Source organism: Ciconia boyciana, chromosome 3 (genome assembly GCF_034638445.1).
Source record: "Ciconia boyciana chromosome 3, ASM3463844v1, whole genome shotgun sequence".
Taxonomy (NCBI): domain Eukaryota; kingdom Metazoa; phylum Chordata; class Aves; order Ciconiiformes; family Ciconiidae; genus Ciconia; species Ciconia boyciana.
In genome coordinates, this window is record NC_132936.1 from 92,615,732 (window position 1) to 92,630,870 (window position 15,139).

At 37.8% G+C, this 15,139-nt stretch overlaps 1 protein-coding gene across 8 annotated transcripts in view; it reads left to right on the top strand.

The window, feature by feature from the left end:
• The window catches only part of BIRC6 (baculoviral IAP repeat containing 6), a 190,654-nt gene extending 176,437 nt beyond the window's left edge, over positions 1–14,217 (top strand). For 4 of the 8 annotated variants that reach the window (XM_072856601.1, XM_072856605.1, XM_072856603.1 and 1 more), the window contains exons 70-74: positions 289–450; positions 2,013–2,090; positions 6,882–7,070; positions 10,911–11,045; positions 12,156–14,216. In XM_072856601.1, the coding sequence (XP_072712702.1) occupies positions 289–450; positions 2,013–2,090; positions 6,882–7,070; positions 10,911–11,045; positions 12,156–12,335 (744 nt within the window). In that variant the 3' untranslated portion in view covers positions 12,336–14,216. Of the gene's footprint in view, positions 1–288; positions 451–2,012; positions 2,091–6,881; positions 7,071–10,910; positions 11,046–12,155 lie in introns of all 8 variants that reach the window. The other 4 variants (XM_072856604.1, XM_072856607.1, XM_072856602.1 and 1 more) reach the window with 2 other exon arrangements.
• The last annotated feature ends 922 nt before the right edge of the window (positions 14,218–15,139 follow it).

The window sequence follows — 15,139 nt, forward strand, 5'->3', positions numbered from 1 at the left end:
AGAAAAATTCTATTAATAGCATCCAAAAGGGGGTAGAGTTTTAGCTCCTTCTGTTTTGCTTTCCGTTTGTAATCTGGAGAAATGAACATTAGCAGAGGGCTTTACTTACTCAGAGTATCAAAATGAACAGACTGACAGCCTGCATATGATTATGATCTCTAACGGTATTTTCTGATAAGTAGCATGTGGAAATAAAATGCTTCATATAACTTATAAAGATCTCAACTGTGTGACAAATATAAGGGTTTTTTTGAAAACTGTCATCTTTTTTTTTTTCTTCAATGGTAGGTTCTCATTACTGGTCCTGCAGACACCCCTTACGCAAATGGTTGCTTTGAATTTGATGTATATTTTCCACAAGACTATCCCAATTCCCCTCCACTTGTGAATCTGGAAACAACTGGAGGCCACAGCGTGAGATTTAATCCAAACCTCTACAATGATGGCAAGGTAGGGCAACTTTGTTCTTGTGTATAGATGTAACAAGGAAGTGAATGGGATGAGACTTTTTTTCTTTTTGCAATCAAATGATCAGCTGCCCCTAACATACTGGAGGAAGCTGTTTGGTTAAAACTGGTCTTCAAACTGAAATGAAGAGTGATTTAACGATTTCAAATGGGAATTATCTCCTTTCTGAATAGTCTTGGAGATTTTTTTTAAAGCCTTTATGAGCTGGATTGGACCAAAAAGCAAGTAATTTTGACCTAGAAAAATGTTCTTTTCCATCTTCTTTGCTAAATTAACCAGGCAGAAATCTGTTTTGGCTAGCTGAAATACCCAGGATCCTTTCCATGGACAAAGTATGCTTCATATCAGCTGCAACTGAATGTGTTTGCCAAGTGCTCTGTCTCTCTTTTTCCATGCAAAAGTGCTTTTTCTTGAGGGAAGATAAAGACTTTCCTTAACCTTGGTATCCTTTATTAAAAAAAAAGTAACTCTAAAATATGGACTTGATGACAATTTTCTCAAAAAATAATAAAGCTTTTGGAAATAATATTAAAAGTTAAAACAAACACGCTTTCCCCCATTCCCCCCCCCCCCCCCCATCTCCTTGGTAAGTTGTGGCTCATTCTAAAGGCTCCACAAAGCTAACAAAAAGTCAAGTGCGTATCAGGGAGATGCAGCTTCTATTTATATTAAAAATAAGCACACATTACATTCTCTGCAGAGCTAGAGAGGTGGCTATGTGTATGTCTCCACCGAAGCACAGACCCACAGAATAGCTTCGGCTGTAGCACTGTGGCACTCCTTCAGCTTTTTTCTTTTGTGTAAACATTTCATCCATAGGCTAACATTTTTCCCTTATTCCACTGTCATTCATGGGTTCCCCATGCTCCCTGTTTTCACAAGCTATAATACTCCTTTCCAGTACTAGACACGGGGTTTTCTCTTAACATGGACACAGAATATAATTGATACTGGAGACTTTCTCTCCTTTTTTCTTTGCCCAACATACATTAAGTCCTAGCAAATACTCGCCTCTAAATTTCTTCTGTTTATTTTGTCTCTTTGTGTTCCCTATCTTTGATTGTTCCATTTTGTGATAAGGTTCAAGACTCCATAGACTTCCCTAAAGTTCAGATTAGTCATAAAAGTTAACGAATATTTTCAATTCCTTGATAGTCTGTGTGACAGAAACCACCTTTCACATGCTTAAGCAAAATGGTTGTCTTTAAAACCCACAACAATAAGTGTTAGAACAGTATTTAAAGAGGAGGGTAAAGAATCAGATAGTATTCATGATTCATTCATTTTTTGAGCCACTAGAATCCACAGGTTTTCCCTGAAGAAAAGTAATTACCTTACTTTATTCATTTATTAACATGCTGTTCTTGCTTATCTGCTTTCATTTCAAATTAGTTTCATAGGAAACAAATTTGTCTTTTTAGAATGCAGTTATACAAAAGTTTGCCCAAAAAAATTTAAATGTAATGTTAACTTTTTTGTTCTGACCAAGCAGAACAATTTCATCATAATATTTCTCTGTGGTATTAATAATGTCACTTTTTCAGGTGTGTTTAAGCATACTTAACACATGGCATGGGAGGCCAGAAGAGAAATGGAATCCCCAAACATCAAGTTTTTTGCAGGTAAGCATTTCTTCTTTCTCTTCAGTAGATGTCATTTAGGAGGAGTAAGTGGTCTGTCAGTCCTAAAGATTCTCTTTCTACTGCTTTTAAACCAGAATTTTCGTAAATAAGACAAAAGTCTAGAAAAGAAACACTGTAGAGTAGACAAGTTCTCCAGAATGCTCTTTCCAACCAATATTTCTATTGGGCTTGTCTTGAAGAGTGGCTGCTCATGTGTGCAGCTCATTCCTGCACTGCCTGGACTTTGCTTGGGTTATTTAAAATATTTTATTAAAAAAAAAAAAAGACTGGAAGATGGCATCACCTCCTGGAACTCTCTATCACAAGCTATTTATGGTGAAGACAAAGCAGGCTCCACGTTGTGAGAGATGAGAAAGTGAAGTATATTAGTCAGAACTGCAAAGGTACTCCTCCAAAGTCTACAAGTAAGCTGAATAGAGGAATAAAGCTGAAGGGAGTTCAAGTGTAGGTATACTGTGTTCAATAACAATTTGTGTTAAATTAGACCAGAATTTATTAGGACATACAGTCCTCATAATTTTCAGCTTTATGTCACAGAAATGCACTGACTAATAAGCACGTACATTAAATAAAAGTAAAGCTTGCAATGGCTTGTTTCCTGTGGCGCTTTCTGAATTTATTCCTTCCTTGGAGTAATTACTACGTAGCACAAGGTACATTTTCTGTTTCAAATCCTAAAAGACTGTACAGTTTCTGTTTCAGCATAGTAGAATTAACAACCCTGGCCTTCAGCAGAACAGATTTCAGCTTGTACAGGAATTGGCCTTGGAGACCAGTCTTGGTTGACTGGTCTCCTAAAAGTTCAAGAATGGTCTATTCCAGTGTGTGGAAGTCAAGCAAGAGTGGCAGAAAGCCAGCATGGGTAAACAAGGAACTCCTGCCTCTGCTCAACTGCAAAAAGAAAGTACACAGAAGGTGGAAGGAGGGGATGGGCTACTCATTAGAAATAAAGACATTGGCCAAGCATTCAGGAGAGAAATTAGGAAAACCAAAGCTCAGCTGGTGTTGAAAATGGGAAGGGATATAAAGAGCAACAAGAAGGGCTTCTTATAAGTACGTTGGCAGCAAAAGAACACATTTTCCTTAGGCTTTCCTGCTGCTCAGTGGGGCAGGGAACCAACTGACAAGGACATAGAAAAGGCAGAGGTCATCTCTGCCTCACTCTTTAGGGGGAAGGTCTGCTGCTTTCCCATGTCCCTGCACACGCACTAGGAAGGTCTGTGAGAATGAGGAATTACCCATAGTAGAGGAAACAGTATTCAAGCTGATTGGACCCACAGGTTCATGGAACCAAATCTCATGCATCAGGGTGCTGAGGGAGCCAGCCAATGTCATTGCAAAGCCACTAGCTCTCATCTTTGAAAGGTCAGAACCATCAAGGGAGCTTCCTGGCAAATCTCACACCCAGTTTCAAGGCAGGCAAGAAGGAGGATCTGAGGAGCTGCAGGCTGGTCAGCAAGACCTGAATCCTTAGGAAGATTATGGAGCAAATCCTCCTGGAAGCTATTTTCAGGTACATGGAAGACAAAGTGACTGAGAACAGCCGATGTGGATCTGCTGGGGTTAGGTGCAAATAGCACCTAACCTGCTTGCCTTCCACAGTGAGGTGACTGGCTGCATACAAAGGGAGAGCAGTGGATGTAGCTTACTTCGACTTCAGCAAGACCACTGGTGCAGTCTCCCTTAGCACCCTTGTAGCCAAATCGGTGAGAGGTGCATTATAAGTGGGTGAAAAAGCAGCTGGACCAATGGCAAAGAGATCTTACTGCTGTCTTCAATACCTAGATGGGGAACGTATAGAGAAGATGGAGCCAGACACCTCTTAAAGACGCAGAGCACTAGGACAAGTACCAACTGACACAAGATGGGACATGGGAAATTTTGGTTAAATGTTAGGAAAAACTTTTTCACTATGAGGGTGATCAAACACCAGGACAGGTGTCCAAGAGAGATTGTGGAACTTTTATCCTTGGAGATATTAATGTTCCCTCTCCCTTCAGGGGACAATTATGATTTGGAGATCTAAGTTGTGGTTCCTTACATAGTGTCACTTTCCCAAGATACATCTTCTTAATCAAGAGATGAACTGAAATTTTGGACTATTAACTAATAAAATCAGTGTAGAAAGGTGCAAGTATTATGAAGTCTTATTTTCACTGAAGTCATTTTTCTTCAATTAAAATGTTAGATTTGATTGTTAGAAATCTTATGCAGCATTTAAGTTTCAAATTTTAAAGTTTTTTAGGGTATCATTTTGAAAATAGTAAGAAGCTCTTGGAAAAAGTCCCCCCCCGTACTGGGAGAAAAACACTTTGTAGCTTTTAAATGGAAAACAGCTGTAGGACTAAATAGATTGCTTGGAAAGAATTAAGCAGTTCATGTTTTTTCTGGCTCAAAGACTAAACTATTGTCAGACCACCCAAAATACTTCAGAAATTAACTTTTATAACCCAAATGAAACTGGAAGATCAGTTTAGAGTTTGTCATTCATTACAATTATAATTGAAAGTAACAACTGGTTATTAAGGCCAAGAAAGTACAATGCTGTGTAGTGTCAAATGTTTCTACCAGAGCTATTTAAAAAAAAAAAATAATCTCTAAAATATAAAATTAGAAAAAGCAAAACCCAACTACTTCCAGACACTTGTAAAGGCCACAGATCACCAAAATACCTTAGGTACCTGAAGTGCTGGACCTGAAATACTCTACCTTGGCTTAGGACATTTGCATTAATATTCTGCCTTTTTTAGTGTCACAAGGGGCTATTTTCTTGCTGGAACCTGATTTGCGAGGCACATTCTGTATATTTTAATGCATTTATCCATATTTTAAGTGTAACACAAAATAGCCGTGGCTGCTTCTAGTTGAATGCATGGCAGCACGGGAGACAACGTGGTGGTGCACACTATACCATGTAACAGCAGCTAGCTACAGCACCTGCCTGGGAAACAGAAAAAATGGTTTAATTTTCCTTCTCAGCCCACAGGAGGATGCTAGTTCACATTTCCCACTGCACAGCCACCTGCCCTATCCATTAGGATAAAGACTTAGCTGCCCTAGATTGCCCTTCTGTGCTATAGTTAAAGCACAGCAACTACACAGCTACAAACACAAAGTGTCATGGCACCAAAAGGGATAAGGGTGTGTTTCTGTGAAGTGATGGTGGGACTGAAGTTAACCTGGGTCATTCCAGTGATTCTTGGGCTGTTGCTTTGATAGGAGTTACTGGTTTGGCATTGTGTCTATGGAGTGAGTACACATCACAGAGAGTATGGAAAGCTGGAATGCTTTTGCACTGGTGTTGCTACAAGAGAAGCTTTGAGAGAATGCCACACTTAAGCACAGAGCACAGCTACCTAGTTGTTGCCGCACTGCCCTGTGAAAGAACCAAAGTCTTGAATTGTCTCTGACACGGTATCTATCTGATGTAAGCTGTACATTCTGCATGTTCCAAGGAAAAGAACGACTGTTGTCATCCATATCCAAATTCACAAACTGGGCTGCTAAATTAGGGGATGGCTCCAAGCTTTAAATTGTATCTAGGCTGGGAGGAGAGTCAGTTCTAGAAACAGCTGCCCTGACATTTTTAATCTACTACAGTGGATGTCATGCACCTAAGTATGCCAGGTGCTGGAAATGCCATTCTTAGGCATGTAACGTATCATCAGTTTTTCAGTACTTGAGGAAATGTAAGTGTTCAAATCACCTTTTTTGAATTCTTTACAGTTCTGGAACTAGGTTTGTGTCACAGAATTGTAATCCCTAACATTCTTGCTGGACTTGTAAGAAAAACCTATCCTTCATTTAAAATGAATTTAAAAAAACCTCAGTGATGTTTTTCTCCCTATATAAGAATTTTTTTGCATGTAACAGTTTTGATTAAGTACAACAACAAGTTGACAGGGCCAAACATTCTAATACTGGAAAAGTTAGTAAGCCATCAAATCATGAATATTCAATGCATGTACATTTGGATTCCTAAGTGCCCCATGTATCTGTTTAATTTTTTGTTTTATATTATGAATACTTGGGCATATAGTTAAATGCTTTGTATGTATGTAAGCATCTATTCCCACATGTACTTGATAATAAAATTGGAAGGGGGAAAACTCATTTCCCTATCACTGAATAGTTGGTGCTTTGTTGATACAGTACTGAAAACTTTTTTTCCCTATCTCAAGAGAAATACTGAGGTTTTGTTTTAATGGCATATGACACACAGTGTTATATGTAAAACCTGAAACTAAAGGGCTAAAAACGTACCTAATCAATTGAATGCATTTGAAAGAAAAAATGGCAGAGCGTGTATACCAAGATGAATTTCAGTGGTCCACATTTCACCTCCCTTGTTCCTTTTCCATCTAGTTCACAATCAGAAGAATTAGTAAGCTCAGCCACAGGAAAAGTTCAAGACTTGTTGACTGAGAACTTGACAAATACACTTTATTTCACAAAAGGGCGCAATCAGACATCTCTTCCTTTAAACATTTTCTTTTACTTATATTCATATTTTTGCTATTTTTTAACTTATATTTGTCATTTTCTCAGTGTTTAAGCTAAATACAGTTGTAGGACTTAAGTTTTTAATGTGTAGTAATGGTTTTGGTTTGAAAGCGTGAACTTGCAATTCCCTACTTGCAAGTAGCCTGTATTACAAATGGCAGTACTTTGCCATAGAAGTGGTTTTGCATATAAGGTAAGCAAAACTCTGTATATTTGTAAAAACAAGTAGGCGGCACAATTTTAATATTTAGTTTCTTCTCTTAACAGGTGTTAGTGTCTGTCCAATCCCTAATACTGGTAGCAGAACCATATTTTAATGAACCAGGTTATGAACGATCAAGAGGTACTCCGAGTGGTACCCAGAGCTCCAGAGAATATGATGGAAATATACGACAGGCAACAGTCAAGTGGGCAATGCTTGAACAAATCAGAAATCCATCGCCATGTTTTAAGGAGGTAGGTTTTCTGAAACACAGTAAATATCTTGTTTATTTATTTATCTTGTTTGAGTGTTGAGAATAATGCAAATATTTGGAAACATCATGCAGGAGATGTCCGTTTTAGCCTCCTCTTTATTCCCTGGGGCAACTGACTCCAGAGACTGACGTGACTAAGGATGCACCTGACTTCACAGGTTCTTTTCTGGGAAAGGGGAATGCACACAAATTGGGACTGACCTGTAAGGAGGCTTGGTGCACAGTTTGATAAAACATGGTTCATACAGCTTGGCTCATTCTCAATGCCGGTGGTACGTTTTATATTCCATGTGAAAACTATTGATCAGCCCTACAAATGGACACTCAGTGTTTGTTAGTCAGCAAAGCTAACAGTAAGTATTTTTCCCAGAAACATGAATTTGAAGCAAGTATTAGGAAACACCTTGAATATACACCAAAACAAGGCAGATTGGAAAAATACCTTACAACAGCTTCCAGACTGTGTATTATTTACAGAAGGATCCACAAAGCATCTGTGCTAAACTAGAAATATATGCCTTTGAAAGCAACTGTCTGGATGCTGGTAAAAGCAATACTAACCTTCATGCATTTACACTGTCTTAAAAAAACTTACTGAAAGAAGTCAAATTGCTTAATTTGTTTACATTCCTGAAAATAAACTAACTCACCCATAGCATCATAGAATAATTTAGTTGTTAGGGACTTCTCTCAATGTCTCTAGTCCAACTCCTTTCTCAAAGCAGGTCAGTTAGATCTCAGGGACTTGAACATACATGGCAAAGGATTCAAGGAAAAAAGAGCTGAAGATACACTAAGTAAGAAAATCTGTATGAATATTAATGCAAAATAGTTCGTCAAACATGAGTCATCTCATGGTACTACCAGCAAATACTTAGAGAAAAACACATTTTACTCTGAACTACTAAAACTGTTGCCACTTCTAAATTGAGGTGTGGAACCATCTTGTAGCATCACCTATGCTTTCAACTGTCTGTGTACTAAAATGCTGAAAAAGCAGAATTATTTTAGGATTATGCACATTGCTAAGTGTGACATCTGAGTGAGAGGGTAGTCTCCCATCCCTTCCTTGCTGTGTGTAAAAACATCCTTTGGAATGCAAAAACCTTTTTCCATTAAAATGACTGTGTCTTATGGAACAAGAAACCATAGACACTTCACCTGCATGACAGAAGTTAAATATTTTATCCACATGCAGCAGGTGGAAGAGGATGTGCTGTGTACTCTGGTGTCTTGAATTAATGAAGAAAAGCAAGGCAGTTATTCAAAACTACCTCTTAAATGTTTTACTCAATAAGTTGAAGACCACGATAAAGATAATATCGTGACACATAATCAAATAACCTCTGCGAATAGGTCCTTTTTTCTAGCTAAACTTAACAATTTCACTTTTACAAAAAGGTTCTCAAATTACAGTAAGTTTAAATTAATTTAAGATATCAGAAGGCGCTGGGCTCCCTGACCATAATGCTCCATCTTTCTTTTCACATATACAGAAATGAAGGATATGCAATATTACAGTATTTGGTAAATGAATCCCAGTTTGCTGTTACTGCACTTTTCAAAAGAATCTCGGCAACATTGTGCTTAGCTTAAAAAAGCTAAGCTTTTTTACTACTTGTATGAAAAAGGCAGCTTGTAAGTTGGCATCCTGCCCCTCTTCAGGAAGGTAAAGTTATAAGGTGTATCCAAATGGTGGTGTTTCAGTGGAAAACCAGTCCTTCCCTGAGAACAGGTGACTTACGCATCGTTACCAGAAGGCAGATGTTGAAAACAATACAACTACTAGCTTTCTAAGTGAGGTGTGTAGCTAGGACTGAGTTAAGCTAAGCCGCACACACACATGTAAATGAGAAGTAGCATTAAGAGGTAGACAGCAGTTTGCAGAGGTATCTTGAACATCTGAAACTCCCTTCTGTTACCTGTGAACAGACAAGAGTTTTGCTGCACGGAAGAGAACTGGCTAACACTTAAAAGCTTTGCATCCAAATTGTTTCGTTCTGGTTTAGGTAACTGCAGTTTTCCTCATTTCCCAAGATACAATTTTCTGTTTTTACATATGTTGAGGTCTTGAGGACAGTATGATGAAATCCTTAAGATTCTGAGAAGTTTGAAGCTACAATAGCCTGCTTCTGCAAGCTAAGATAGCTTGCCTCTCTGTTAAAAACACAATCATACTAGCTTAAGCTTGGGGTCCTACCCAGTGCCTTATCAACTTGTGCAACATGAGAACTCCCTTTCTGCTTCTCTGAACACATATTCCCTATCATTACTTAAAGCGGCATGCATCTTTCTTCACATACCAAAAAATGGAAATTATGCACTGGAAAGCATTACATTTTTCTCCGATGGAACAGCTGAATTTTAGAAGAATGCTAGATTCCGTCTGCAGCCCCATCCAAATGAAAATGTGTCTCTAGCACAGATTATCTGAGCACTTCTCTGAGAGACTAGCTTGTTGTTAAGATCTCTGGGGTGGTTGTAGGGTTGAGCTGGGAACCTTAACAATGATGATCACTCAGTAACATAAATGCAAAGGCATCCTGAAAACTTAGGTCTAAGAAAGAACGTACATCCTTCAGCTCCTAAGATCTTTTGTCTTCACAAATCTGAGCTGTCTTCCCTTCGGTGTCTTAAGTGACAGGTAGGCTCAGGAGATCTAAACTGTCAGTCTTTGGGAGTTCTTCCAAGCTCCATTATGGGTATAAGGAATGCATCCACAATTTAAGTCAGTTATGCTTTCAATATGCAGTTTTTCTTTAGACAGCTATATTCTCTAACCTCTAGAGGGAAAGATGATTTTGTCAATTATGTTGCAATATTGCCAAGAACTCTGTGTGCTCAATAAAATTTCTTTGATTTTATTGTTTCTTTCACCAGGCAGAGTTTTAGAAAACTGTTTAAGACAAAGCCAACACTAAGCAGAGTTTCACAACTTTGAGGATTGATTGGTTGTTTTTTTTTAAACTCAAATCTGTACAGAAATACCAAAATTACAATGCGATCAAATAGTGGCTCCCACCCAAACTGTGGGCAGCTCAACTACTATTGCCTGGGAATTCTGGTTGTCCCCAGAGGCACTGCCTCTGCCTCGGGCATGTAACTGTGGTTGTACCTCTTCCACAGCAGCTGGTATGATCCTCCTTCTCTCTGCAGCAGCATGTTATGTTCCTATGCCCATACTGTTGACACCGTTTCTGCTTATCTGTTTTCTGTTCAGGCAGCAAGTGGTTAGTGACGGGGAAGGCACGGTGCTTATACTTCCTGCCTGTGCTCCTTTAATAAAATAGGACTGTGAAGCCAACAATAAAAGCCTTGATATTGCATCTGTGTAACCCTGCCCCTGTGCAAACATAAACATCCATACATAGTGGCTGCCTAGTAAGATCATCTTTGAACTGAAGAATGTCTCATGTCCTGCTATTGCTTTTTCTTTCCCTGGTGTAATACTGTATTTCTGGCACTCATTTACCCTTCACCCAGATAACACAAGTGAATACTGAAATGGCAGACTGCACATAAATCGTAGATTCATACAGACTGGAAGAGACGTCCAGGCCATCCTCCTCCTCAAAACAGCTGCATTCAGACCAGGTTCCTCAGGGCTTTTTCCAGTTTAGTCTTGGAAACCTCCAAGGACAGAAATTCCACAATTTATCTGCAACCTGGTTCAATGCTGAATCATCCTCATACTGATTTTTTTTTTTTCCCCTTGTATCCAGTTACACTCGTAGGGCTCTTGCAAATTTTGTATTGTTAAAGGATATGGTTCTTAGAAAACAATGAACACTGTTCTTTCATTTGGACTATTTTCTTGCAGGTCATACACAAACATTTTTACTTGAAAAGAGTGGAGATCATGGCTCAGTGTGAGGAGTGGATAGCAGACATACAGCAGTACAGCAGTGACAAACGGGTAGGCAGGACTATGTCCCATCATGCAGCAGCTCTAAAGGTGAGACTTGCTTTTATAATTTTATGTTCTTTAATCCAAAGATGACAAATGGCAATGAAATTGCTCAGCATCTGAGTTTTATAATAAATAGAAATAATATATATATAATATAATTTATATAATAAATATAATAATAGAAAACCCCAGCAACTTTAAAACATGTAAACAAACCTAAATTTCCCAGCTGGCAAGAAAGTGTATGTGTGCTCCACTTTCTCAGTATCTTTTTTCTACAAATCAGATTTTCCTTTAGTGCCTGTCCTGCCTATTTTTCTGGAAATACTTATGTAAGATAGAGAGAGTTTATTTTGTTCTCTCTAAGGTGGGTGGGCGTTTATGAGAAGGCTGTACTACAACCAATTCCTTGCCAGAAAACAAGCTTTTTGAATAGACAAGCACAGTTATTAAACTCTGGTCCATTACAATTAGTTTTACCCTGTGTTAAACTTTTATCAACAGTTATAACCATTATAATGTTTTCTTCCTTCCTAGCCAAGTACTGTCATTTGTGTATTTTATGTCCACACAGACAACAGACCTATATTATTTTTTTCTATTTTTTTTTCTTCCCCTGAGGAGAAGAAAAAAAAAAATTAAAGACTTCTTTTTTCTGTTGCTAGACTTGCATTCTTTCCATGTGACTGGTCATCAAAATGAAGTTACTGTTAGTTACTATGATCGGTATACAAATCTCTGTATATCTGTCTCTGGCAGATCTCATCAAGACCATGAACTCTGTATAAATTTATGTTTTGACTCTATGAGCTACCTAGTCCAAGCCAGTTTCTGCTGTCATCACAGAACACAGATACAACTCAACTGCAAAACAAATAGCATAGCATTTATATTGATGCACGTGTTTGCTGCAGTTCTGTTTGCAGCAATTTGTCCCTAGCAAATTGTCCCTTTAATTTGTCCCTAGCAGCATTTGCTAATTATTCTGTCACTACAAGGAAAGTACCAATCCGTAAATACAGGGGAAAAATTTATCCAGTCATTGAAACAGTACAATGTTTACTCCTTTTTTTTGCCTTATGTTCTCTAACATTGTGAAAAATAATGTTTTAACTGTGACCTTAAAGTCCGTATGACTTCTTTTTGTATATTCAGCGTCATACAGCTCAGTTGCGGGAAGAACTTCTAAAACTTCCCTGTCCTGAAGGATTGGATCCAGACACTGACGACTCCACAGAAAAATGCAGTGCCACAACAAGTTCAGAAGAGACTATGTTGCACGAACAGGTTAAACCCAGCAGCAGTAAAGATATCCCCACTGATTTCAAGTTATGAGTTGCATTGACATGGACTTTCTAGACACAAAGGCTTTGAAGCACAAGCCAAATATGTCGATATTTGTATGTAAGAAGCTAATTATGTAATAGGTAATGAAATTGAAACTATACTATGCCCTTAAGGATATACAGTTTAATTCAAGATGATCTTTTATTTACCTGTACAAGAGTGTAAACTTTTTTGTGCTTTTATTTTTCAATTGTGAGAACCACTGATTGGTATGTTTAAAAAGTTATGTATACAAGAAATGGATAAATCACTGATATATAAGGGAAACTACCTTAGGAAAGAATGTTTACTGAATGTTTATTATTTTTTTTTACTTGTAGAGTGAGGGCGGTTGTAACAAAGAATATATATTGGTCATTCTTACAGCTACTATTTAAAGTCAGAAAATTTTCACTGAATTTGATAGATTTTACGTTTGGCCATATATTCATGCTCATATTTGATTCTAAAGAAAACCTCCTGTATACTTCAATAAACGTTAAATGGACATGATCCCTCTTTTATGATTTACTGGTACATTTTTTAAATAAACTGCCATAAAATACGTTCTAGCTGAAGACTTGCACTTGTATGACTGAATTCATTACAGTCAACATATTTAATTTTATGCTTACTAATTCTAAAATGCAGATGAAATAAATGCACATGGTTTTACCTCATGCCAAAATTTGGACTTCTGAATTCATCTTTTGTTTGGCTATTTTATGCAAACTAACAGTATTCTAAATTTCTTAAGGGCTATTCTGGAACAAAGGTTTTTTTTCTCTGTTGAAATGTCTGATTTTTACATAATCAGCTGTACTCTAAGTACTGACAGGGGCTAATGACGTGCCACGCAGGACTCGAACGTTCTGTAGTTCCTACTGTATAGACTTATTTCCAATTTTATACTTGCAACCACAGATCCCTAACTAAAAAGGGTAAGGGATTTGCTTGATTTAATAATCAAGTCTCACTTTTAACATAACATGCATTGCTGTCACTGTTCTTAATTTTTGAGCTGTCCTCGAAGGACTAAAAAGTTATTACTGGTATTACCTCAGACTAATGATCTGTTGTATTATAAATACTATAAATCAGGCAAAACTGAAGCTTTTTTGTTTTCTCTTTGTTCTTTGTTTATAAGTATCACGCTGGAATTTTTTCACTTTTTGTTTTACAATGTATTATTTCTAATCATTAAAAATGGCACCAACTGAGGTTGTGTTCTTATGCTGATGGTTAACAGACTTCGATAGTTCTGACCAAAGTACAATTTTTCTGTTATATTGATATGTTGTGTTAAAATCCAAGGCCTGTCCTGATTGGACAGACCTCTCAAAATACCCACTTAGGCACAGCTGCGTCACTTCAGGGGATCCTTAATCAAGAAGCAAAACAAGCAGCTCTGTGCCAGAGCTGCTGGTAAATACATGAAACAAAAAGCTTATGCCACATAGTAGGAGTGTTAGAACTTCATCAATGTTAAAACAGCACTGCATTCTTCTAGATGGGTATTTACTTACCTTCCGTTACTGTACAAAATGACTGTGATGCTCTTGTAAAGGCTTCAAAAGCAACGTTATGTGGTGACTTCCAACTATATTTAAGTTAGTGGTTTCCATTAGAGCTCTTCATTTAGTGCTTAAACTGTCTGCCTACAGGAGCATAGTCTTTTTATAAAATCCTGGCACTTGTACCAAAACCAAATGTATCAGACCTGAGGATTCTCCTTAAACATTAAGACTTTTTTTTTCCTGTTAAAAAACAACACTGAAATAAAAAGTACCTATCTTGCATTGATTTGACATTGAGAGGGTGGCTAACATGATTGTACCTTTTTCTCTAGTGTGTATTTATGGTATCATAGCAATGCTAATGTGAAGTCAGTGCTGCTTAATTAAGCAGATGTAAACAGCTGCATGGGATATTAAACTCTAATCTGTATCCACGTACCAATTATCATTTTTTTGCTCTAACCTGAGCTAGAATGGTATTGTACCAAATTAATGCAGAGATTCAATCCGTAATAACTTGCAACTATGTTACAGTCTAGTAAGTAAATTGTGAACTTGGCAACAGATAGAAAATACATATTTTCAGGTTTTTAGGTATAACAGACAAGGTAGCTGTGTTACTTTGCAGTAAAATCACAGTAAATCCTATGAGGTCTGTAGACAAGTGAGTATTTTTTTTAACCAGTTCCCCTCATCTTTTACCATTTCATCAAATTTAATAGAAACCTGTATAGATAGATCACAGTTTCTAGCCATCCCATTAAAGTACTGTGTTTTAACTGCATGCTGGTTTTGTAGAAAATGTTTTAAAAATCAACACAAATTCTTTTCAAAAGTGCAAAGGGCAGCAATCTGCTAATTAGCAGAGCTAATTAGCTCGTTATGGAGTTCTACCCCATGGTTTTTGGTACTGCCTTTGGCCCAAGATTCACCGCTGACACATTGCCATGCAGTGTAGTGCAGGATGTTACCAGCCGTTGGATTCACTGCAGCCACTCTGCTGAAGGAAGAGCGCACCACATAATACGTAATAAGTCAACAGTCTTTCCTGACACTTCACAGACAATAATGCCAAGCTTTTCTGACTGCTTCAATCTACACTATCTACCAAAGAGGGAACGGCTCAGCAATCTGTGAGACCTTGTGCTCGATCAGAGCAAACCACTCGTTATCCTGTTGCTATGCTTAAACAACTGCTCTGTTTTGCAGTTGTAGACAACAGTACTCTTTGTATACAGACATGAATGACCCCTCTGCAAGATTTAGTGGTTTCCTCTGGAATTTCCTTTGGGTAAA